General features: G+C 44.3%; 1 protein-coding gene across 4 annotated transcripts in view; it reads left to right on the top strand.

Moving 5' to 3' along the window:
• Positions 1-26,848, top strand: part of anks1b (ankyrin repeat and sterile alpha motif domain containing 1B) — a 204,887-nt gene that overhangs the window by 119,290 nt on the left and 58,749 nt on the right. For 2 of the 4 annotated variants that reach the window (XM_070992161.1, XM_070992160.1), the window contains exons 12-13: positions 2,330-2,466; positions 13,361-13,547. The exons of 1 other annotated variant lie outside the window; for it this stretch is intronic. In XM_070992161.1, the coding sequence (XP_070848262.1) occupies positions 2,330-2,466; positions 13,361-13,547 (324 nt within the window). The remainder of the gene's footprint in view (positions 1-2,329; positions 2,467-13,360; positions 13,548-26,848) is intronic. One more of the 4 variants, XM_070992163.1, reaches the window with a different exon arrangement.

Raw genomic sequence — 26,848 nt, 5'->3', positions numbered from 1 at the left:
CAAACAAGCAGACGATCATACAGGTCGTTAAAAGAGTCTGGACACAAGCTAAACTGAACCCTGTCGACCCGCGAAGCAAAGCCAGCGTCCTCCATGTTTATTCTGGGAATGTGGAGATTTTACTAACCTGGCTTGAGTTTACATTTTACAGATAGAAACATACACATTTTTTTGGCTAACTCAAGTATTTTTCGACCCAGATACATGCAGTATTTCTCAGTTTTTCCGCTCATGCCTGAAGTATCTCTCTTTGTAAAATCCTGGCTCTGCTACAGTGAGAACATGCAGGACTTTTTTTTTTTTTTTTCCTCCAAGTGAAATTGTGCTACTACATGATTGGGACTCACAAATCAGGGAGTTCAACTAAAAGAAAGAGATGAATAAAAAATAGTTTGCCGAGACCGACTGATTCAGTCTCATCAAATATTAGAAGCAGTGGACGGAAAAGGGAAGCCACAATTAACTTTTCCTCTGTATTTCGTTTCTGGCTTCGTCTTCGTAGAGTTTTCATAAAATGCAAATCTCCCACCCAGCAACCAAAACATCCTGGCAAATTAATTATGGAGGTGCTCCCATCTAATGAAACAACAGGAAACTGTGTCATTACGGCTGTCATTATCTAAAGCAACAGTGGCAGCACGCTTCTTTTTTTTGTCCCCTGTGTGTCTTTGTTCTTTTTGAATATGTGAAGATGATTTGTGGGAGTTGTGAAAAATCGCACCTTCGTGGACGTCGAAAGTTAAAACGAGGAATACGGTTCATGTTCCCAGTTTGTGATTTGAAATGTGATTATTCATGGGGTGAATGTTTCAGCAACAATGGCTCCACAGCAACGATATGACTCTGCTGCTACTGATAGTGATGTCATCGTGTGCGTGCGTGCGTGCGTGCGTGCGTGCGTGCGTGCGTGCGTGCGTGCGTGCGTGCGTGCGTGCGTGCGTGCGTGCGTGCGTGCGTGCATGTTAAAAGTCCTGGCTGGGTCCTGGCCGTAATTGGATGATATTCTGCTATCTGATAGGATCCATGTGGACAGGTGGCAGCTGACAAAAAGCCACTTGTGTGTGTCCGTGTGTTTGTGTGTGTGCGTGTGTGTGTGTGTGTGCATGCTCTCTGACAGCAGTATTTTGGGAAAGGTGCGCCGGTCTGTGTTTTGAGTCTCCTCCGGTTGATTAAGACAGATGCTTTCTCCCTCTGAAATTTAATTTGTGCTTCTTCAGCACTTCCTTCTCCTTTCTTCTCTTCTTGTGTTTTTCCCCCTCCCCTCTGCTAAATGATCATACGCAGGGGAAATTAGCTCTGACACTGGGTTCTGCACTCAGCCGTGCACACACACACACGCACACACACCTGAGATAGACATCAAGCTGCAGTGGGCAGCCATCATCCTTCCCTGCTGTGGTTGTTGCAGAGGCTTGTCAATTTACAAAACGCTCTCCCCTCATGTCTCTCTCATGCTGACACATCGCTCTGATTGTCTGTAGGTGTTGAGCTCAACCCTCAGCTCGAGAGGGTTCAGTTCAGCGCTGTAGGTGTTGAGCTCAACCCTCTTTTTCATTTCTCGCTTTAGCCAAAACTGCACTAAGGAGTCATTTTTATGCCAATATAGTTAGCCAGCTGATGCGACTCCGTAGTAATCCTAAACTTTCTCCCTGAGGCGACCGGGAAGAGTTTCAAGAAGATAATTAGGATGGAGTACAAAGCTCTGCAGACGCTTCAGAACTGGGCACTGTGCTGCACAAGCTCTTTGTGCCCTTTTTTTTAAACAAAAGAATTAGTGTCAAGCGATTTCGGTTGTTTGGAGAAACCTGAAGTGAAGCTGTGCGGTGATAAACAGTGTAGCTGCTACAAAACATGCTGCACAAACCGCTGGTGTTGTGACTTAAATAAGGTTGAGCGTATCAGGGCGGGAAGCTTGGAATCGCCATAAAAGAAGACTAACTTTCTGATTGTCCAGCTTTGATTGGTCTGACTTACCTGATGTAGACTGTGGGTTTGATCCGGCCATTGGCTGCCTGCTTCAGACGGCTTTCTCCTCCCCTTCAGCTGTCTTTGTGTCACCTTTGTCACCACAACACCAAGAGCTAGCAACCTACACACTGACAATGGCAACTTATGCTAACCTGGTCGTTAACAGCTGGCAGCTGTTACCTTTCATGGCAGGACTGTAATCACCAAACTGGACATAGTGACCGGCCCACAGGCTGGTCGTGGCGTTAGCGTGAATCCCTGACAGCTCTGGGTCGAACCCACGGCGGCTGCGATCGCAGCTTAAAACGCGACATCGCACTTTCCCTACCTGTCCCTCTCACTCTGTCGCTCTCTCTCCAAGGTCACCTGTCCCATGCAACGGTGAGTGAGGGGGAGCACAGTAACCATGGCAACTGCACAACGGGCCCAACTCCAGACTGCTCCCCCCCCTCTCCCGACACGGCCCTGAAGAACATTGAGAGAGTCATCCGCCCACAGGTGAGTGCGCGCGCACACACACACACACACACACACACACACACACACACACACACACACACACAAACAAACTAATGAATATGTTGCAGGGGCACCTGATGCATTATTGAACATCACAGTATCCACCTACGAGTAACTTAAACACCTGCACCCACACACACACACACACACACACACACACAATGGTAAACATCTCTGTCTGTATATTCTCCCTCTGATTGGTTCGCACTGTTTCATTTCGCCTGCTCTCCTCTGTCTCTGTCACTCATTCTCATAGCAGATTGGAGTTTAGGGGACGTCTGTCTTGTGTTTGTCTATCTGAACATCACATCCTGGTTACAGAAGCCCAGCTGAGCCCCTGGCCTGGGCTCGAGAGCTTGACTGTGGTTGTTGTGCGGCTGTGAGAGACGTTAATTCTGTGGATGTAAACAGGAACAGAGCTAATCTTTGTCCCAGCGCAAACTGTTTGTGCAGTGAAAAGCTGAGATTTGCGCGCCGTGTCCCGTGTGCTGCACGTGCACATAATCCTCTGCAGTCTCCTGCATCTGCGCCCGCAAACCTCCACAACTGTATAATTGAGGTTTTGAAGCGTTTCATTCTGCAGCCTCGGCTGGGCTGTTGATCTTTGTTACCTCCGGGCTCATCGCTTCCTCTTCCACCTCCTTCAAAAACACAACCAGATGGCCGACGTAGTTTTGAGAAGAATCAGGAAGTAAACAAACAACTCGTGTGCTGTTCAGTGGTGACGTGCAGCCATTGTGTAAAGTGTCCGCTGCGGGTGAAGATCACGAGCACATCCTCATTAGTTAGCGACGACAGTGAGCGTCCAGCTGCAGACGAGCGCGTGGTCCAGTGCTGAGCCCTGATGTGGTGAATCATTGCGGTGTGTGGGAGCTCATTTTTGACAAATTATTCAGTTATCTTAACTTTTTCAAATATATAAACTGCTTCACTCTTTGTGTTCTGTACTGCAGTGGACTGAGAGAGAGTGAACCTCTGCAGTGAGAGGCTGGATGAACAGTTGCATTTTGAGGCCACACAGCAGTTGCTCGTCACCTGAACCGTTTAATACATCGTTTAATCTTTTAGACCACCGATAGCACGGAGGATATAGTATCTGATCCAGATTGAGAAGCCGCATCCAGCAGTTAAAATTCAGTGTCCGGGCAGCCTGAAGCCGAGGTGGGTTCATCATCTAACGCTGAAATGATGATACAGAAGTGACTCATGCATACTTGTGTGGAATCTAATAAAAATGCCGCAGTAGGTTTATATCAGGGAAGGGGCCTCCTGGGCGACTGGGGCAGCAATAAGGAAGAATGCAACAAATATCTATCAGTGTCATCATATCAGGAGTGGACAAGATCACCATCACTCTAAAGCCTGTTGTACGCACCTTCATGCTCAGACGACTTCACTGTCTGTTACCTCCACAGCAGACCTGCGCAGCAAAAACATCATAAATTAATCATTTGTCACTGATCAGGAATAACCTCAAATCAACACGCAGCGGTTCAAATGCTTCATTAGCGACTCGCGAGTAATTCAGTCCTCTCACTTCTGTCACGGGGAGGATAGTATCAGACGCAGCAGCTCGGCGCCGGCGTCTCTCGCGCCTCGATCATTAAAGGCAGTTGTTTTCTCAGTCTGCGGATGACGTGTGGCACAAGCCTCCATCTGAACTACTCGTTTAGTGACGAGTCATAAAATGTTAGTTTGGTGAAGCATGAGCAAAATGTCTGACAGTGGGGTGAGATACTTAACTTTGTCTCCCAGAACCTCACCTGCCTTCGACGTCTTCCTCCCTCCCTCGTTTCCTTCCCTCACCTCCTCTCCCATCACGCCTCATCCTATCTTTGGCACGTTAACTAATGTGTGTTGGGGGATCACATGCGGCGCCCAGCGGGCCTCCGCTCGGCTTGAAGCGTGCATAATCAAGGAGCACCAGAGTTCAATTTTATAGCGCCTAATTAATTTTCTAGAATTCATTTCATTTCATATTAGTGCTCCCGCTGGCTGTTTCATCAGTACACACTGCAGCTCGGGCTAACATGCACACAAACTCACATGTGACCGTTGCAGCATGTATAGCAGGGTCTTGTTCAGGGTCAGTCCACCTATTAATGTGGTGCTTTCAGAGGTGCTTTCCAAACAAAGAAGTACAGATTTGATTTCACTGTTTTCGACACGGTGATACAGTGTGAGGCAGATTTGATCAGATGCTTTGCTGCCAACAGTTACGCGACTCTAAATTAAATCGTTTCAAGCAGTCACATTTTCTGAAGCTGCTTTGGACAAAGCTGAATAATACATCGAAGAGAATCCCTTTAGGGACCTTGATATTAAAATTTCCAAGAACTACTGTCGTACGTACACTTCACAAATTGTTGATTTAATCGCTCCATTTTATGCTGTCATTTGTGTTATTTCTATTCAGTGTTATTGCCTTGTCGTCTGCTCCTGCATGAACAGAGGTGAATAATAATGCAGCTCTCGGTTTGTGCTTTTAGTCTGCTGCTCATTTGATGCCACACTGACAGCGTGTGCGTCCTCTTTCGTGTAGATATGGAGCAACGTCTTATGTTTCTTCAACAAGCGACCTGACAGAGTTTAATTTTAGTCAAGACTAATTCTTGAATTTCAAACCCATTTGTTTGAGGAGCCCATTTTTTACAGTGTGTAAACCTCCCTCACCCCTCACAAGGCTCCCCGAGACATTTTGCTTCAATAAAAATATGTTTTAGTATTTTATCCCTTTAAATCCGGGTTTAAAAGAAATTATTCAGCTTGTGTGTCACTAGTGCTGCGAGTCGCTGATATATTAAAAAAATAAAATAAAAAAAGAGACCACACAGGCTGAAATCCATGGGCTCAGTGTTTGGGTCGGTTTTTGTCTTCGTCCCTTGCGTCTTGTCCAAAGTGTCAGCTGGACATGTTAGATCTCCTCGGGCTCTTGATCACACTCTCGGCCAGATGGGACGTGAACAGAAAAGAATGAGGGAATAGTCAAACGGATGAAAAGGAGCAGAAAGAGGGAGACGGACAGACTCTTCATCACGGGGTTATCAGCTTCATACCCGCTGGCTCAGTGTCCTACTTTGCTGCTTTTGTGTGCGTACGATAACAGTATGTTTTAATCCCCATTACTTGCCTATGAGAGATTCCTGGTTACAGTCACCTCATGATAAAACTCCCACAAAGCTCCATCACATGGTCACAATACGACACACACATCTGTGCATTGCCTCTGTCGCTCTCCTGTTGTCGTGAGGACGGATTTGCATATCAGACCTTAAAGTCTAGACATTTTCTCCTCAGACGGTCGCCTCTTCCTCTTCCTCTAAATGCTGCAGGAGGATTAAAGCTGCATTCAGATCAACATTAGCATTGTGTCAGAAAAGCAGCCTCTTCTTTCATCTCAGTCAGGCCGCTGCATTGGCGTATTGTAGCCCTGTTTTGTGCTTCTTACGCATCAACATTACATCTGAGTCATTTGAAAAGGTGTTTGCATATCAGAGGTATGTTGTTAAAATGGACCTCCTGGCTTGAATCTTATCTTCTCCCTGATATTCGCTTTTGTGACACTGTTGATTTAAAGGTTAAGGCTCCTGATTGAATGAGTGAAACCATGCTAATGCTGCTGTAAATTCTACCTTCAGGAAGGTTATAACGTTCCTCCAGGCTGTTTTACGTTGATTCAACTTAACGGTCATTCCGAGGATACAGTCTGTGGTGCATTTCACCGAGAGGTGTTTGTAATTAAAAAGTAATTTGGTGTGCCCACGTTGATGTAAGCGTGATGGACAAAATATTAGAAACACCTCTCAGGATAGCACAGTTCAACAGCAGCTCAAATTACAACCTCCAAAATGACCATAAAGTTTAATCAGCAGCCCTCTTAAACAGATTCAACAGAAATGAACATTAGAGCCTCCTTGAGGGTAGAATTTATCGAGTTCTAGCTGTGCTCTGTAGTGTTGAACAACCCTTACTCACACAGGAATGAATAGTGTATTTGTTGGGACTATGAGAGACGTATAGAGCATCGCTATGCTTACACTTTAAGGTTAAGAGCAAAGGAGTGTATTACAGCTTGCTCTCAAAGCCACTAGACGACAGTATAGTATGCACGGCACACATTCGCATCTGCTGTCACACATGAACACATTGTGGTACATGTGTATGGCACATAGAAGAATACACACAGTGACAGGCTTTCCTGACCACACACACACACACACACACACACACACGCACTCAGAGAGGAGTGCAGATAAGGCAGGCGAACTGGTTTCTGATGCCTTTCGGTGGTGTGGCGTTCGTAGATATTTCTCCCATCCAGAGGCTGAGAGGCACTCGGCGGTAAATGCACAGAGTATGACACAGCTGTCACGTAAGAGAGCGTATAGAAGAGCTTTAAGGAGCGGGCTTGAAGCCAGTTTGTTCAAAATCCCTCTGCTGGAGGAAACTGAATGGATTTTACTCTAAACTGGCCAAATTACAGCGGTCAAGCTGCTCTTCAGCAAGGCATGAAAAGCATTATCCTCAATCAGTCGCCTGAATTAAAAAGTGGTATTGATTTTACTTCCTTCAGATGGTTTGTTTTGACCAGCTCACATCTGCTGAACTTAAAGGTGGCGTGTAATTTCAACATCAGTGTCATTTTGAGATGACAGCATAATTACAGTAAACAAATAAGACGATCAGGAAAATGAGTGCCAGGCTCGACCAGCCGGAGATTTACTCTTAAAGTACACGTTTTCACTGGAAATCTGTTGAGCTGCTCTCACCTTTTTTCATCTTTATTAACGCCAGAGGGAAAGCCAGCGCCCTCCTCTCCTCAGGAAGCATGTGAGATTATGGAAAATCTGGTCTTACTTCTGAAAAATATTGTTGATGTTAACATTAAATCAAAAGAATTGACAGTACCGCCAAACCCAGTGCCAATCAGAGGCGACCTGCCAATCACAAAACGGCCAGTGAGCAAACCAGACATCCCATTTTCTGTATTTTTTTTCCCCCTGGGAGTCGATGGACTAAACAAGACTGAAATAAGATCATCTTGAACTTATATTTAAGGCTCCAGTGGGCACGTTCACCAACATGCATGAACTTGATGAAATGCTTTTTTGATAGTCTGTTCATCATTTTGAGTTATTTATAAATCAAAAATGCATTCTCTGGTTTCAGCTCCTGTCATGTCTAATGTGACTTTTAAATCATTTTAAAACAGTAAATTAAATTAGAAATTGCACGATGAAATGATTTCATTTTCTTGGCTCTGTGACTTTGTGATTGACATTGTCACTATTTTCCCATCTTTTATTGACACGAACGAGCGAACGGACACAAACAGCAGATTGATTCATAATGAAAAACGTCTTTTTTTTTTCTTTTTTTTTCCAGTTTGTAATACAACACATGCACACAGACAGAGCTCTAATCACTTTGGCATTTAGAGCTCATTAATCTGCTCACACTCATCAATCAGCTAGCCGCTGAGGCTGTGTTTGTGCTGAATACACAAACACAGTCGCTTGATGAGCGCTCTCTGACAGTGTTGCTCCAGTTTGTTAATCTTCCAGTAAATTTGCTTGGATATGTGCGTAATTACACCACGTGTGTGGAGTACGGCACACCTCTATGAACAGGAGTCTGCGTTTGTGCAAAGAGTCCACACGCAGCCAATAATCAATAACAATCACCGCAGCTGTTTGGTGTCAGAGAGAGGCGGCAAGAAAGGAGGCTACTGGGAAGCGAGAGGAGAGTAAATAGATACAGAAAAAAAGATCAATTGACCTTCCTCTCATTATAGCTGCTCCACCTGAATGTTTTGAAGTTGCTGAAGATCTTTGAGTGTGTGTGAGGCGGCGTGAGGTTGAGGCTCGCTTGCCCGTCCAGTAGGTTGCTCTGAACCCCCCGAGGAGAGGCGTGGATCACACACCGCTAATTGAACTGACTCAAGCTAATGCTAAAAGCTCTCTGGTGGGAGTTACTTCCTGGTGTTTCCCACTTGTATTAAAAGGACTGGAAGGTAACATTTTGATGATTTCAATAAATCATGCAGTTCATTCACCTCATTAGCTGTGAGCCAAGAGCACTGCTAGCTTTCACTGGCCTCTGCACTGCATTTTAAATTGCGTGCCGCGATAGATTCGACAGCTGCTTTAATACTTTATAGCAGTCAGAAGGTGAATTACTCCTAGTTCAAACTGAGCTGCAGTGAAGTAGTTTTTCACAGATTTAGATTAGACTTTCATCGGACTGATGACTGGTGCGGTCTGAGTAAATATACCCAAGTGAAGACAGTTACAGTAGAAGAAATGTTTTTTGTGTGGACGCAGTAGCCAGAAAAGCAGATGTTTGCTCTGAGGTCGCAATCTGGAAAAAACCTCCAGTGATATTTAATTTAACTCAACACACAGAAGCCAGATCAAGGTGAACATATGAGGAATGGTTCGACCCACTCCTGACCTTCGTAATTCAGGTTTTCTATCTTAAATAAGGCTTCATTTCTGCAACCTCACAGGCTGTTTCTCATCTTAGTTTAATGCAGAAACTGACCTATGTGTGTTTCTGAATAACATGAAATAACAATGAGAACGAAATTTAAAGATCTGAAGTGAAAGAGACAAAAAAATGCAGCATTCCTTTGCACAAATTAACCATTTTTTAAAGAAAGCTGGCTTATTATATTACTCATGAGTGCTTCTGCTGCCACATTTATCATGACTGGCTGAGACGCTGTTTAGATCTAAAGAGTATTATATTTACTTATTTGCATAATTAAACAAAAAGGCAAAAAGAGGCTCTTTAAACCACGTTTATTTTAGTCAGCAGCAGCTTTCCTGATGAAAGTGGAGGGAAAATAGAGCAACCAGTAGCTATGACGCTAGTGACGTGTGTCTGGAAAGGCCATACGAGCTGCTGCAGGAGCCATGTTTGAGCCTTTAGAGGAGGCACTACAGTATATATGTTAATCCATCCATCCATTATCTATACCGCCTATCCCTTTCGGGGTTGCGGGGGGCTGGAGCCTATCCCAGCTACAATGGGCGAGAGGCGGGGTACACCCTGAACCGGTCGCCAGCCGATTGCAGGGCCACATGCAAGGACAAACAAACATTCACACTCACACCTACGGACAATTTTAGAGTCATCAATTAACCTAATGAGCATGTTTTTGGTCTGTGGGAGGAAGCCGGAGTACCCGGAGAGAACCCACGCATGCACGGGAAGAACATGCAAACTTCACACAGAAAGGCCCCGCCTGACCCGGGGATCGAACCGGCAACCTTCTTGCTGTGAGGCACGCGCACTACCTGCTGCACCACCGTGCAGCCCTATATATGTTAATATATATGTTAATATCGCTGAAGTTTGTCCGTGCCTGAGAGGCTCACCTGAGCGAAACTTTCTAAAAATGTTTCTTGAGGAGAAAACTAAAAAAAAAAAAAAAAGAGGCTCCATCATCACAGGAAAAAGATGGAAGAAAGTTTGTTTTGGATGTGCGCAGGAAAAAGGGTTCGCGTGTTTACGCCTTTTAGTTTCTATTCTCTTGTTGTCTGTTTTGCTCCTTTTGCTTTTTGCCTTGTGAGTTTTTGTGTTTACATCTTTCTGTGATCATGTCAGGCTGAACAAACAAAGAAAATATGGGAGAATGCAAAAGAAGCAGAAGCGCTGGGTGAAAAACACATGTGTGTTTCTCCGCGTGAGCTTCATTAACTCTGCGCTACTGTGAACAGAAGAAAAGGTGCTCCAACAACAATCAATTACACGCTGCATGATAATTACCTTTCAGTCCCCTGCTCATGTTAAATCGCTAAATTAGTCGACCAGTAAAGACATTTCATGGGTAAGGCAGCATTTTGGACTAAAAACCTGACCTTCGATCTTTGGTTCAGTCAGCAGACGGCATGTTTTCAGCGGTTCATGCTGTAAATTCTGCTTCTGCGTAGAAGACTAGAACTGGCAGGTCACCAGGAGAACCACAATGCAGCTCATTAAACGTGATAATTCTATGAAAATTGATGATCCTGTTATTTATAATTCAGCACCATTCCTCAGTTTCACACAGAAGCACATCTCACCTCATCTTAGGTGAGGAATTGCATTTTTTTAGCTAATGGGTGCGTCAGTTATTAGCACCCAAGCACACGCACACACATTAGGGAGGTATTAAACGGCCTGCTTTCCCACAGGGATGCTGATCCGGGCGGGGAAAATGTCTTCTGCCGTAGTTTAGTGAGGCATGGAGGAAACCTGCTTACGTGTGTGTGTGTGTGTTCTTGTGTGTGATTGTGTGTCTTTGCTCATTAATCCCCTTCCAATCGGCCATGACATGTTCATTAGCCTGCTGCCCGTTTGCATTGTTAACGCTACGCCTCAGCCGGAGCTTCGGTATACGTGTACGTTTTGTTGCATGTGTCACAGTGTGTTTGTGCGTGCCAGCTCTTAATAAGCACGAGTTCAGAGAGGAGAAGAAGAAGAAGAAGAAGCGACAGAAGCAGACGCCAAATACACACAGACAATGTCGAGACAAGTGCAGGAATAAAGAGATGCTTAAAGGATGAATAGGAGGAGTTGAAGTTGGTATTAAACTCATTAAACATTAGATGGCTCACACACACACATACACACACCCACAGAGCCTGAACCTCCCGCTTTGAAACAGCAGAGAGTCACATTACAGCATTTCCATCATTCTGGGTTGATTTCTGTTTCATCTCATTTATTTTTGGGTCCTTTTTTGTCGGTTGTTCAGCCTGCGGCGAAGTAAACACTGCAGGTTCTGTATTGCACGCTGTGTGAGGCGGTTTAGTGTAGTTTTCTTTGACTTAAACACAGGTCAGCTGTGCTTCTGATCACAGATAGAAAATGTGTAAATACGTGTTGTGGGCGGCTGCCTGCGTAGCGTCCCTCCCCTCGCCCTGTCAGGGTGACTCTCCGCTGGGCTCGTGCATCATCGTCCTCTTCCCCGCTGCCTCTCTGGGCTGCTGTTGATGCTTTGGTCCTTTAAACATCCCGAGCCTCGCAGGATGCTGCAGCTATGGTGTTATTCCCCTCTGACCAGCTCTTCACTGGAAAAAAAAAAAAAAAGAGAGAGAGAAATGTTGAGCTCGCTGCTGTGTCTGTGCTGCAGTCTGGTCTTTTTAGCTGCCGTGGTCGCCTCTTATATACTGGATTTCTCCACGTTTGGCCGAGTTAGCCAGCTTCATATTAATCGCACAAACATGAGAACAGTGTCAGTGTTGTCATCTAACTCTCAGCAAGAAAGGGAGTTAAATGCCTTTGTTTCTTCTCTTTCCTCTTCCCCCTCTTTCCTTTATTTCCTCCTTCATCCCCTCTGTAAAATTCCTTCCTCTTACCATCCTCCATGCCGTTCTTTGTTCTTCCCTCGGTGCTTCCACTGGCTGACAGGGAGAAATGAAAACATTCGTCTTGTTTTTCGTGCTCTTCTCTTGCTCAACCTATTTCCCTCTTTCTCTTGTTTTGCTTTTGTTTTTCATCTCAGTTTAGTTCAGTCGATCTGACGACTCTTCAAAGGCCAATTTGCGTGTACAGCGCATGGAGAGGAGCCCTCTCTCCTCCTCTGCTTTCATTTCCTTTCATATCCTCTGCCCCCGCTCTTCCTCTCCCAAGGTTCGGTTTTTGTGCCTCGAGTCTCACACAAGACAGCGAAGGTCTCGTGAAGGTGGCCTGTCATGTGTCTGGGTCTCAACATTCAGGATGTTGTTTTGCCTTTATGGTTCACAGTATTGATTGGCTTTGGCTACATCCTCCGACACGCGCACACAAACACACACCAGCAGGGTTTTGACTGCCTGAGCTGCTTGTGAAGCATAGCAGCAGGTTGTTAAGAACTGCAAATGCCTCATTATGTAAGATGTGTTTACCAGATGCCAGTCTACAGTTTCAGTTGTCCTCTGCCTCGCTTGTTTCTCTCACTCGCTGTAAGCAAATCATTATGTCTCTGTCGTTACCTCTGTCCCTCACCTCTGCGCTCACATCTTATGTTACATAAAACTTGCTGATATGTCACATTATGTCACACGCATGTTCAGGTGTCATCGGGAATAAGTCTGAATTTGTGAGTCATGCGCACCACGTGGGGTTTTTGTCATTCAGGAGGAAAATGCAGTGAATGACTTGCAAACATTCAGCGATCAGACTGCACAATAGTTTGGCATTTCGAGGTGATCGCCGGTCTTTAAGTCATAAACTCTCGTTGTGACCTGGCAGATGAAGGAAGAGACGACATGTTTCATCTCAGCCAGTCATAGCTCACAGTAGCCATTAGCTGCTCATGAAGATGGTGGCTGTGCTTGAATATGACGAACTTTTGTTGTCTGCGATCACTCATTTTAAATGTCAGTAGCTGATCTCAGCACTGTCATGTTATGAGCCACGATCAGATTTCATGCTGTACAGAAAACACTTGTTAATAAGAATACGACCCCAAATCACAAAGAAACCCGTTTGTACAGCACTAACGTTATCACATCCGTCCCCAAGCCACACAAGTCCCGTGCCAAGAGTACCAAGGAGGAATGTAATAAGAATAATCACCATTTATGATAGTGGAAGTAATGCAGAAAAGAATTAAAATGCCACCAAGCATGTAATGGGTAGCACCATCATTTCTCCCAGTGTTTGTTTCATTGGCATTTTGCTGTTTATTCCGTGTATTTCATACTGAGAGCCAAAAGAAACAAGCAAAGAAACCAAAGCATTTACTTTTAATGGGTTCAATTAAAACGCAGTTAACTTCAAAAACAGAAATGGAAAAACCCACAATCAGTCAGCTCCATATGAGAGTTTAAGTTGTGTATGAGCGAGAACAGCTTAGAAGCTTTCATCTCTCTGACTGCTGTCCTCCTCTTCCTACTTCCAGCCCAAGCAGCGCACCTCTTTGTCTTCGTCCCTGGACGTCCAGAGGCCGGTCAACCACAGCTGTGAGCCCAGCGAGGTGAGCTCGTCCCTGGGCTACGCCAGCTTCAGCACCAGCCCGCCCGCCAGCCCTCCGCTCAGCCCCAACCAGGAGGACTCTGCAGGCTCCAACGACGACTGTCAGCTCACAGGTAGCTCATGAAGCAGGCAGGAGGGTGCAATGAGCGTTAAAGGCCGCTGAGAGTGAGCATCGGCCCGGCTGAAATACACCGTGACCTCTGACCTCCCTGTGGAGGAACGAATGTCTCTTTAAGGGGAAGATCACAATATGAAAACACATTCAAGACAAATACATTTACTGTCTACTAAACAGTTGCAACTAATTATTTCTTGATAAATGTATCATTGGGTTGATAAAATGTCCATAGTCAAAAAGTTATCACAGTTTCAAAAAGGCTTCTGTGACCAAAAGATTTTTAGTTTAATATCATAGCAGACGGAGAAAAGCAGCAAATACTCACCTTTAAAAAGCGAGAAACAGCGTTTTGTTCAGTTATGTTATCAATAATGCATAAAGCACAAATTTACTCTGAAAGTCAGCGTACTGAATGTCGGTATAATACCTTCGGCCTTGTGCCGCATTAATTTCTTCACTATTAGTCGACTGCTCATCTTTTTTCATTCCTGCTGTTGGAGCCTCCTCATTCATTCTGCATTTGATGCCTCAGTGCAGATGTTGTTCAAACTCTTCAAACTGGAAACCAAATGAAATTTTAATCCTCTTGCTCTTGGTCCCAGGAAATTGAAATCATATTTCTGCTCCTGTCATACTTGAGACCAGAGCCAAGAGGCAAACACCTTAGAGGCTCACAGCAGATCTGAGAAAGAACTGCTGGACTCATTCGGACTATGGAGGCAGTGGAGGGCGCAGCATGACAGCTGCAACATTTCTGCCAAATGGGAATTAGAGATATGGTTCAGACATTTGCTGCAGTATGTGACTGTATGACATTAGTTCCAGGAATCCTTTTTTAGCCTGCAGTGCTACATTAGCGCCCCCTGTTCCAATCCAAGGAGGTTGAAGCAAGCACCAAGAATAATCCTTCAGGGCTTTGACCTTTAAAGTCATGTGGGTTCAACAAAGTGATTTATTAATGATCAGACCGACTGGCTGAAGAGCATCAGGCCGTGAAGAGAATTTCAGCGTTGAGCAAAGGACCTGTCAGGTGCCAAAGCAAAGTTCACGTAGAACCCAAGTCCAAAAAAGCGAAAGCGAAAAAAAATGTGATGACTTGCAGATCCTTTTTGACGATGGAGCGAGGTTCACCACTTTGTGAACACATGATCGTATGAAGGACATTACTGCACGGACTCAGGGAGGCTTCGTAAAACTGTCGTAAAACAGTGATTGCGTTGAGTTTTTATTTACATTTTTCACAGTGGTCCAGCTTTTTTGGAATCAGCATTCTAAACAGGTGGACCTAGAAGAGACATAGTGCCTACTTCAGGACTACTTAGCCAGCTGGAACATACTAGTACGAGTCAGTCACTGTAGCTTTTTGAGCTAGCTGACTCGTTACGTTAGCAAGCTAGTTAGCTTGGTCGCTCACAGGACAATTAGTTCACACAGTTGTCCCACTGATGGATCTCTGTGTTCCCTCAAAGGTCAGCACGGTTCAAACAATTTATAATAGTTCGAGAAGTCACTGAAGTTGAACACATTGCACAAATTTACTTTACTCACCTCAACACTGCTCTGACGGAGCCTAAACGAGCATGTTGTTCTAGAGACGCATTTATTCCTGTTAAATACGAAGCGTAGCTGTTTTTCAGGTTTCGCTCTGAAAAGAGGACATTTTAAAGGGCTTATGAGGTGAAAACTATTCTTAACTTGTAAATTAGTCTCGAGTCTGTTTGACTGGAAACCAGGATGCAAACAAGCACTTTCAGGGGAAAACTCCAGCGGATATCTTAAAAACCAGGCCCCAAGACATCAGCCGAAGACGCTCTCTTACTTCGCTTTTACTGTCAGAGCAGATGAAACGCTGTTAGTTTCATCTAATGACGTCCCCCCGCTGAGTTTAAAAGTTTCTCCTCCGAAAGGAATATTCCATGTGACGAACGAGGTGTTCTCGTGCAAGAGTCCCATAATGAGGCCAGTTAAGTGTTAAATCTGCATGTGTGCACGTTCCAGCGCTTTTATTTAGATTCACATGATGAGAAAGGGACATAAACAATAAACAATGCCAACATGTTTAGTATTTACATGCATTGTGTTAGTGAGTCAAGCAAGTTGCTTTCACATCATGAATCCTAAAATAACCACATTGTGGTTCCTGTGACCGTTTCCTAACATTTAACCCCCATATGGAAACATAAATCAGCCATTTTTAACTCCACCTGTATCATTGTCTCAAGGACCCATCGACATCCCCGTGCCACGCTTTGGGAAACACTGCTTTAACCCCTCGTGTCCTTTACTTGTCGCTCGTGGCATGTTACCATAGCGATGAGTTTCCTTGTTGTCATGGCGAAGCGGTGGCCTTGGCGATAGTTTACTGGTGATGTGGCTGCAGATGCTTTCTTCTCTCACCTGGGTTTCACTCAGTCACACCTGCTCCTATCAGGCACCGACAGACGAGGAAGAGCATGGGAGGTCGACCAGGCGGGAGGCAGTGTGTGTGTGCGTGCGTGCGTGCGTGTGCGAGCATGTGTGTGTGCGTGTGTGTGTGTTTCATTCAGGAGCAGTTCAGAGGCCCAGCTAGACTTTGATGTGTGTAGTGCCTCCAAGGAAAAACACTCATTATCAATCCACAGGTGCATGCTCGCGCACACGCACACACACACACACACACACACACACACACACACACAGATGTAGAACTGAATGAGACTTCTTCATCTGTTATTCTCATTGAAGCATCACCACAGACTTTATTTAACAAGAGTGTGTGATTCCCCTTTGAACATACACACGAGTGTCGGGCCTGACAGTGATGTCTGACCGATGTCGTCTGAGGACAAAGACCGAGGAGCAGTTTTTGATCGCAGCTCTCGTTTTTACTTTCAACATGCTTAATTTACTGGATATTAGAGTCATTTTGGGGAATATTAAATTATGGATACATAAGGATTTAATGAGTCAGAAGATGCTTGTGGGTAGTTTTAACAAGTCCGGTGTGATTAGCAAGAATGATTATCCTTTGGATTTTATTAAAAACAACAATACTTCTTATCAGTGCTGGTACTTATTGGTACTCCTGGCTAACTGTGTGAATAAAAGAAGGGCAGATGACAGGTAATGACAGAAAAGGAGCATCAGAGCCACTCATGTGAGCTCAGGGGGAGAAGACAGGCTGTACCAACCGCGGCACAGCAGCTGCTTTGTTTAAAAAAAGAGAGAGAGCTTGTGCTTTATTGGCCCATTATTACCTGAGCTTCACACACAGCAGCTGTTTGGCGCATGCATTTTGTGTTAGCTGTGTTAGCTAGCCTAAATGTTTGAGCATCTGATCCCGTCTGGTCACACTAGGCTGACGAACGAGACGTTGTGGACAGTTCATTTTAATCGCAGAAAGGCTGAAAAAGGTGCTTTCCAGATTGCTGTGTATCTTTGGTTTCATCGTAGGTCGAAAGCATGAAATGTGACCAGCATTACCTGACAGTCCAAACAAATCCAGTATTTCCTCCTCCTCTTTTTTTTTTTTTTTTGGAAGTACCTGTAATATTTGCTTATGGGAAAATATGACTGACGCAAACATACTGCAACTTGAGGCAGCGGTGGAAAGATTGTCTTCATCTTCTCTGCTGATTTGATTAAAAAACAGGTGAAAAGTAGATTTCAATTAATCAGTAAATCCTACAGCACTCAGTGTGTCATATCACATGCATAAAAACACATTATCTAAGCACCACAGTGCATTATAGATACACTTAATAATGTATTTTAAGTGTGTTTACATCCATTTGTTTCTCTGTCTCGCTCTCCTCGCCTGAAGCCCCAACACCAGGAATAGACTGGCACCATTTATATTTCCATTTAATTCTTTTCTCTATTTTTTTCCCCTCCTCCTTCTTCTTCTGCTGCTCCGCTCATCCCTCCCGCTCTCCTCACTTATTAGCTTTATAGGGCCCATTGTCGAGTTGCCATGGTAACAAGTGGCTTACAGAGAAGAGAGGGAGAGGATGAGGGAAAGAGGGAGGATGTATGTATGTGGATGCAGAAGGCAAGGAGTCACAGGATTCAAAAGGATGCCAGTGAAGAAGAGAGTGGGTGAGGAGGAGAGGGGGAGGGGCGATGAAGGAAAACAGAGAGAATGAGATGTGAGATTTCAGCGTTGGATAGAGAAATTAGGACAAGAAAGTGAAGGAACCCCCCCCCCCCACACACACACACCATAAAAGGTATTTCTTTCCTTCCTGTCAATATCCGTCTCTCTCTGCTCATTTGCTTCCTAAAAATCCTGAACCGCTCACCGCCATCCGAACATTTATACAAAAAAAAAAAAAAAAATCTTCGGCCCTGCAGCGGAACATGCAGGTGTCATCCACCTGCGGGGGCAGCTGGATAAAAAGGAGGTCTATTTATAACCGGCACTGCTGTTGATGCTACGGAACTACACTTTACGTAATGTTGGACAACGCTGGAGAAGATGTTCCCCCAGCGCCCTCGGTGCAGAGTGCCAAGTGCAATGCAGTGTTATGCAAAAACAGAGCAACTGTTGATGCAGTTGTCCTCCATGAATTATGCAGTGCCCCCTGCGACAAGTCAGTAACAAACAGGCACAAATCTGCAGGTCTCTATTTATTCATCTGGAAGCTGTTAAGTTGCTGGAAGACATCAGAGCTTCATAATGAAAATGCGAGCACAGATCTTGTTAATAATACGCTATTATCTCTTACATACTGCACTCGCATTTGTGTTATTTTTAATGGAATTTAAAGGGAAATCCCAGCATTAATCTGGGTAATTTTCTCATGTTTTGTCCATTATGACTACTGAGCATAACATTTAAAGCTGCGCTAATACTGTTTTCACGTAAACAATGGGTCAGCTGACTGCATCCCCTCAGCTCTGCGTAGCTTTTTAGCGTCTTTCAGCTCTTTGTTTTGGTTCGCTCTCGCTCCATCATGTTTTCTGGAAGAAGCAGGCTGCTGTTTTTGATGAAAAAAGCTCAGATAAACCAACTGTGCACTACTTGGCCAGCCCCAAACTGCAGATACACAACATTTGGCAGCTACCTGGTTAGCATCAAGAAGCTAAAAGAGCCAGATATTTCCTCCAGGCTTTGGTGGAGGTGGTCCTCAAGAAGTCCATGTAGCTGCTGTGGGGAGCTGCATGCAGCTGTAGAGTGCAGTCAAGTGAGCCAGTGTCAGTTAGTTACCCAAGACTTTGCAATACTATACCCCACAGGGGTTTCAAGCGTCATTGTCCTGATCAACATCACTCTCACCATAGTCCAGGTTTCCCAAATCTCGACATCAGGCCGTGTTTTACCTGCAGTGTTTATTTTTGTACTGGAAAAAAAAATGGATTTCTCTGTCTTGCTCACGCTGTCTCATTGGATTTTCATGTATAAAATGTGTTTCACCTTCTGTTTTCTGACATATAGACACAATTTTCAGACTGTTGCGTCTAATTTGCCGTAAGTAAATTGAATTCTCTGAAAAACAGCCACCCGAAAAAGCAAAAGACTTCATATTCTTCGTATTGCAAGTGGCCACAGAGGGGCTGAGTGATCGATGAGCTCTTAAAGTTAATGAGCTGTAAATGGCAAAGCGATCAAGCGCTCTGCATGTGTGCCAGCGCGGCACCGGCTGTGTGTTTACTTGAAAGAGTTAAGTTCATTAAACCTCGGTTGCTTAATTCAGCCCTTTGTTCCCAAAATACCACCCGATTGTCTCGCACCTTGACGTGAACTCGCGACTACGAGCACATTGTTCTGCACAGATGCACAGTCGATCTGTCAGCCCGCTGTGCTTGATCATTAGATCATGCTCAAAGTCAGCGGCGCCTTTGTTTGCAGCATTAATTTGAAAGTCATGCACACACACACACACACATTTGTGGTTCTTCTCGATTTTCGATCCAGTTGACGTCTTCAGCTCTGCCTTTTGCTCTCTGTTACACACAATCACATTTCCTCTTTATGTGTGTGTGCCGGCATAGCATGCAGCTTGATGAAGTAAACCTGTGATTAGCGGCCTCTGGTGTTTGATATCAATCGTATCCTGACGTAAACAAACGTACAGTTTTCCCGTTCCTCCCGCGTTTTACGTCGAATCAGAAAAGCAGTGGTGCAACCTCGAGAGTTATTTCCCCTCTTATTAAAAATGACAGGAATGTGCTGAATGCCTGTTTTATGTGGTTCTGTCCTCCTCGTGTTGGTAAAAATGACTGCACAGCTGGATCAACGCCTCCCTGACACACAGTGGGCTCACAGTCTTGCCCCTTCGGACGTCGCCGGTCTTCGTGGTAAAACCCTCCAAATTGCAGCGCCCTCAGAGACGAGGCTCTAATTACAGCATAATTTCATTAATGAGCGGGACGGTCTTGATCACACATTCTGTGTGCTTGTATCATTTAGTTTTCACCTCAGGCAATTGTGCTAACAAAATAGGCTCAGACTGAAAGGCTTTGTCTGTGGTGTGTGTTTGATGGGGGGGGCGTCAGTTGGATTTTTCCAGCCGTACTGCGTCGCTCCAGGGATCGCAGTGTTTGTCGGCTTGACACTTGAAGGCTGTTTTCCAAATTCATCTGCCGAAAGTTTCTCTGAGCTCACTGAAAACACAGCTTTAAAGAGGCGGGCCTACATGTGCGATTTGTGACATCACAAGTAGTTTGGAAGCCAATCATGGTCTAATATTCAGCTTACACAGGTGTGACGTGGAAACTTCACCGAGAATGCGAAAGTCCAGTGTTTTATATTCATCTTAAAACACGTCTGGAAGAAATCTGTTATCATGCTAACATGCTAAACTAAGAGGAACATAGTCAACATACCTGTTTAACCTCGGCATGTTAGCTTTGCTGCTGAGAGCGTGTTTGCACGCTGATGTTAGCGCTCGGCTCAAAGCGCTGCTGTGTCAAAGTACAGCCTCACAGAGCTGCCAGCATGGCTGCAGGTGACGGTGACTCATGTTTGGAGGCTCTGAACACAGACGAGGCTCACACAGACACACAGACTTCAAAACAGCAGAGCAGAAAGTAACAGAATCCAGTCGGATGCAGAGAGAAGCTCATCTGGCTGTTGATCAGTTTCAGCGGCAGTGACGAGGAGACTATAGCACCATAGCGCCTGTACTGCACTTTGTTCTTATGTAGTCATCTGTTTGTCATGCTGTACAGTCATTTGTGAACCTGTCTTGACAGGATTTATGTTGTTAATTTTATAGCTGACAGCAGGTAATGTGCTGGCACAACCTCCAGTAAATTTTCATGGTTGAACCCCCTTCATTTCTTCATTGTGATTGGTTGATTCCTCTAACAAACCCACCACGTGTCCTTGAATTCTTCTCAAACGTAGAAAGCGTTCAACGGTGCCTAAAAAACATACCAGGAGCAGCTTCCTTGATAGTCTTTCTTTACTTCTGCTTTCATATCACAATAAATAACAAAATGCTAACTAAAAGCAGTGATATAAACATGAGCTTCATTGTGTGATCTTGGAGAAGAGATTTCAGTAAATGTGTGGCCTGTGGAGGTCGTGCTCACAGGCAGCGGTTGTGGTGCGAGGCAGCTCTAATTGCCAAGTGGTTGTGCTGCTGAACAGTTCAAAGACGGTCCCACTGCTCCTCAATTCACACACTTTGTGTATTATGATGTGCTTAGTCACAGGCTGCACTGTCACTGCTACAGTGACTACCTCTTAATGGAGGTTTTGATTGCACGTCCTTGAGGAAAAACACTGAATTCTGCCGAGTTGTTGTCGTGCAGGCTTGAAAGGTTTGAAAGTAGTGCAGGAGTTTTGCTGCAACTTCGCACAAAACACGTTAATTATGATGTAAACTCATAGAAATGTTCAGTATTTTTGGGACAGACTTCAGCCCTTTGACATACACACTCAGTGTTGCATGCTGCTTTCACTTGAACTTGTCGCTGGCATGAGGTGAAATCGTCCTGATACGAGTAAACGCTTTGTTTGCATCATAAAGGCCGTGTTCGAATCCCAGTCCTGCTCTTAAGTGTTCATTTATCTGTAAATCCAAAAAAATCATTGCAGTGATTCTTTTCTTTCCTCTGCCTGCAAAACTAAATATTTTGATGATTCATCTTGAACTCGGGGGCAGTTACATAAACATAAATAAATCAAATGTGACTTGTGATGACTTCACCTGACGAGCCCATCGTGGAAAAACACACTTGACTGTTAGCTGGTGGATAGCTAGCAGGGCTGTATCATAACAGGAGGTGAATGTTTGGGAAAATAAATCTTAATTTCGTCAAAGAACGGGTTTGATTCAGCTATCATCCTCCTCGTCTTGATATAAAACAGTGGTGCAAGTGAGCGGTCATACAGCTTCATATTGAGCTTGTTTTTTCTTCACATCTAACTCTGAATGTCGCTCGCTCACGCACACACACACTGAATGACACTCGTGAGAAGCTGCCATCATTCCCGACTTCAGGAGACTCGAAAAATGGGTTACCGTGGGAGACAAGCCAGTTGCCGTGGCAATATAGTCTGCGTGCTCCAATCAGGAGGGAAAATGTGAATTCGATATCTGCAGACTGGCCCTTCAGTGCCTTTCAGGCTGGGTTTATACCTACGGGCTGTCAGACATGAGGTGATGCTCGCAGCTCTGGTGTCACAGAGCTGAGGCACAGTCAGGCACAAACTGGGAAAGAAAGATGAAGCCAGGGAACACTCTTCCTCATCTGGAGACATTTTAACTCAGCATTTCAATGAAGAGGAGTGAAGGCAGATTCAGGGATGATGTGTTTGTCTCTCACTTTCTAGACCTTGTTCTTGAACAGGAACATAACTGTTTGTTGTTCATAATAAGTGTTAATAAACTACATCTCGTTTACCAACAGTTACTAACCTGACTAACCTCAGTCGCAAGCTAGAAATTCAGTTTTTCTACTTCATTTACCCGCCTGTAAAAGTCCATCATCTTCAAATATTAAGCAGATGTGCTGCACGTGTGCAGGTTTGTGGGAGGTTTGCAATTCCAGATGTATGTGTGATAATATTATATGTACAGTATTACAGAATATGTTTAATTCATACATATTGTGGAGGTTGTTCAGACGTATTGCCATATCATGGGACTATAGCTGAACTATCTCCATGGCAAATGAGCAAACTCGATCCGCTGAGGAAGACTGACAGATGTGGTTGGAAGACCCAGCAAAAGACAGGAAGTGGACCTTGAGTCCTACTACTTAAACGACTGCTCTTGTTCCACTACAGATGATTTCTACTATTTTCATAGGCTCAACTAGAAAACGCCAATCAAACTGCGTCGTGAGCTGTGGTACTTCAGAGTGTTGGCATTTCCAACAGCACTTGAAAGCAGCATATCTACAGCTCACATGTGATTCATCTATTTTCTTGTCACCTTAACACTTTGTCAAGTCAACGATCCAGACTTCAGACCATTTCCTGTCATCAGTCCAACCAGCAGCCCTCCAGAGGCCAGTACCATCTTGATGTGGCTTTGTTAGCATAGCCTAGCACTAACCTAGCGTTAGCTTAGTACCTGAGGCTCAGGGAGCTGATAATGATTCATCCAGGCCTGTGGCACTTAGGAAATAGACTCAGTCTTAAATCTGTGGGATGACTGACAGCTGAGATATTACTCTGTAGTTTTTAATAAGTCAGTGCCGCGCCACAAGAGACGGAGAGATGAACACGGCGCTATCAGATGTTTGGATCACCTCCCAGCCCCTCCCTTCACCACACACACACACACACACACACACACAGGGAAACATCCAGCAACAAATAGTGTGTGATGTTTATAGTGTTTATGTGTCTGTCTGCATTCGGCCGCTCACAGTTCATTTCAGTAGTGTAACAAAAAAATGAAGGCAATGATAAAAGCAGGTTTATTTGTGTAGCACCTTTCTACGACAAGGCAATTCAGAGTGCTTTACTGAAGACAGAGAGTTTTTTAAGAAAAGACGTGAGGAATGACACGAGGCAATATAAAAGACAAATAGGATTTTAAGAGTAAAACAAAGAAATTGGATAAAAAGATTAAGCTAAACTAGAGAGAGATGATGAAATCACACAAAAGAATAGAAATTCCGGTGCAGTGCAACATATAAATGAATTGTCCCAAATTGACTTAAATAAAATGCAGAGGTAAACAAAGTCTGAAGCTCTGATTTAAAAGAACAGAGCATCAGAGCTGAACTCAAGTTTTCTGAGAGTTTGTTCCAGATATGTGATGCATAAAAACTGCCTGCTGCACAGCAGACCAGGAATGGATTTTGGCCCTAAACCTAAAGTGTCTCATAAACCAACAGTAGCATTTTAAAGTTTGACACGAGTGTAAAGATCTGAGAACTGAAGCAATGTGATCCAGCATTGTCTGAATCAGCTGCAGCTGTCTGATTGACTTTTTTGAGAGAACTTTAAAGACAGCAGTGCTGTAGCTGAGTGAAGCGAACACACGGGCACGTTTTTCTAAATCCTGAGACATAAATCCTTTAAATCTTGATGTAGCTTTAATGTGAGTTTAATACTCCACCAATTTTGCTAGCTTGGTTTATGGTTTTTAACATTAGCAGCTGGAGGTGAGCATATAGAACTTCTGTTTAATCTTTGTTTGCCTGATATTTTGTTGTTTCTGTGTTAGTGGAGGATCATAGATGTTAAACAGAAGTGGCCCGATAATGGAGCCTTGGGGAACTCCACGCCTTTTTTGTACACTCAGATGTGTATTTTACTAATCGACACAAAGCAGTCTCCCTCCTTCAAATAGGATTCAAACCTGTTTAACACTGTGCCACAAAGTCCAGCTTAGTTTTCTAGTCTAGTCTGTTGTGCTGTGGTCGACTGTGTCAAATGTGTCACTGAGATCTAGTAATAACAAGGCAGGAAGTCGTCATCCAAGACCTTAACAAGAGTAGTCTCGGTGCTGGGGTGTGGTCAAAATCCTGACTGGAAAACATCAAAACAATTGTTTATAACCAAGAGGGAGATGAGCTGTTCAATAACAACCTTTTCAATGATTTCATGTAAACATGGGAGCTTTGATATGGGCCTGTAATTGTTCATTAATGAGTTGTCTAGATTATTCTTTTAAGAGCGGCTTAATAACTGCAGTTCTCCGGGCCTGTGGGAAAACCCAAGAATAATGAAGTGTTGACTATTTGCAAATGATACCAGGCAGTTAAAAGCACAAGCAGCAGGCAGCATGAGGAGGATTTCAGATTTCTTTCTTTAGATTTATTTCTAATAGGCTCAAATTGGGCCATGCTGATTGACTTGGTTTTAAGTTGATGTAAGGATAACTGTCTAATTTTCTGAATTTTGTCAGTGAAGAAGGTTAATTCATTGCACAGCTTGATGGATAAAAGTTCAGCGGCGTTTTTTGCCAAAGATGTGAGAAGAATGGCTGCTTTGCCTTTCAAAATTATAAATGCAAAGTCTTTGTACACTTATGCACGTGGAGATTTGTTTTTCGCCACCTGCTCTCAGCTTGTAGACACATACATTTTTTACCAGCACCTCCATGCTGCTTCTTTCTCACCAGAGACCTTACCTTTACCTTAGTAGCAGCATCAGCATCGATAACGTTTGCAATTTCAGGACTGAAATCATCCACAAGATCCTTGACGGAGACCCAGGTGGGAGCAGGTGTGGAAGAGAAAGCCTGAATGAATAATTCACTGGTGTTCTCAGTGGTACAACGTTTTCTGATTAACTCTGAACATTTGTGTTCCCAGGAATTAATATCACACTTGATAAATCTGCAGAATTAGTTGAGTGCGTCTTGTTCAGTCTGCTATTTGTGAAAACAGGACGTGCAGAAGAAAATCCTGCTCCTGGGTGATGGTGGAGGCCACTGAATGATGCGGTAGCTCCACGGCCAGCGTGATAGAAGAGGCATATTGGGGGTAGCAGAAGTGGGGTTACCCACCACCTCTATCTTATTAGTGAATCCCAAAGGTGGTGAAGCAGGGGAGAGGAGAGAGTGAAGCGAGGGGGAGGTATAATCCATGAGCTGGTTGCATTGAGGCTGTGATGTTTTGAGGCGGCTGTGCATTGGGGGGAAATATCTCAGGCCTGGACGACAGGTGTCCATCAGTACTTTAACTACAGGTCTGCTCTGGATAAAGACGCGGTGAGACATCTTGGTCCATCTTTTCTGCAGAAGTTTGTTGTATTTTTAACACTGTGACACATCAGTAATAGTGTCTGTGGCTATAATATTTATTTCAGTGGAAATTTAAATAATTTCAGGACCTTCAGTCAATTATTTGTGGAAACCCAACTTCAAGGGAAATGTTCTGCTCCTGCGTGGACTGAATGTCTTTGCTTTGACAGATCAAGCCATACTCCCGTCTCCCCAGTTGCTTTTTCCTCCCATTTGGACATATAACCTCCAGCTCTGTATCTCTACTCTTTCATTTCTCTCCCTCCTGCCCCCCTCCATCATTCAATCCTTCATTCTGTCACTTCCTTATTTCTCTAGCCACTTTCCTGAGCTCTCATTCGCTGCTCTGTCTCTCTTTCTGCCTGTCATTCACTGTTATATGCTCCCCACCCGCCCGCCCCCTCACTCTCCCTCAGCTTCGATGCCATTCGTCAAGCCGCCTTCTTTTCGTTTTTGCTGTATTGCTACAGTTTGCTTCTCCATAACTCTTTTGCCCTCCCATTTAAACTCTGTTTTCCATCCAAATAGCCTCCTCTGCCATCTTTCTCTCTGCTTCCGCTCCCTCTGCCCACTCTTTATCTCTCTCTTTCTCTCGATTTCACCTCTTCCACCTCCTCCCTCAGGTCATTTTCCCCCCATTGTCCTCTTCTGTTTCTCTGTCTGTCGATCCTGAACGCTGGCCAAGAAGCCAGCAGTGCTCACCACGGCTGCAGCAAACACTTATTAATGAGCAATTAAACACGTCTTTAAATCTTGTGGCATGTGTGAAAGCAAAGGAAAATTGATTCACCCTTCACTTATCCAGGATATATAGTGCATATTTTTCTCTCCTGACAAGTGTTAACATTTTTTTCCGCCTTCCTCCCATTGAATCTTTTTCTTAAGATACTGTGCGAATGGCTTCATTGAGTGCAGATGCCTTAATCGCCACGCTGAAATTAAATCTGCAAAGTGACCGCTTGCAGGAGAAATTGAGAAAATTACTTTGGAAGAGCTTTTACTACACAGAAAAATGTGGTTAAAGACCAAAGTATGTCTCAGTGCAATATAACATACTAATTCTAAGCAGGTTATATAATGTGTTCACAGAAGAAAGGCACAAATTAAGTATACTCAAACAGTGTTTGCACTAAAACACTTGATTTCTGAGCGTGCTTTT

Source organism: Chaetodon trifascialis, chromosome 22 (assembly GCF_039877785.1).
Source record: "Chaetodon trifascialis isolate fChaTrf1 chromosome 22, fChaTrf1.hap1, whole genome shotgun sequence".
Lineage (NCBI taxonomy): Eukaryota > Metazoa > Chordata > Actinopteri > Chaetodontiformes > Chaetodontidae > Chaetodon > Chaetodon trifascialis.
This window is presented reverse-complemented; position numbering and strand designations above follow the sequence as displayed.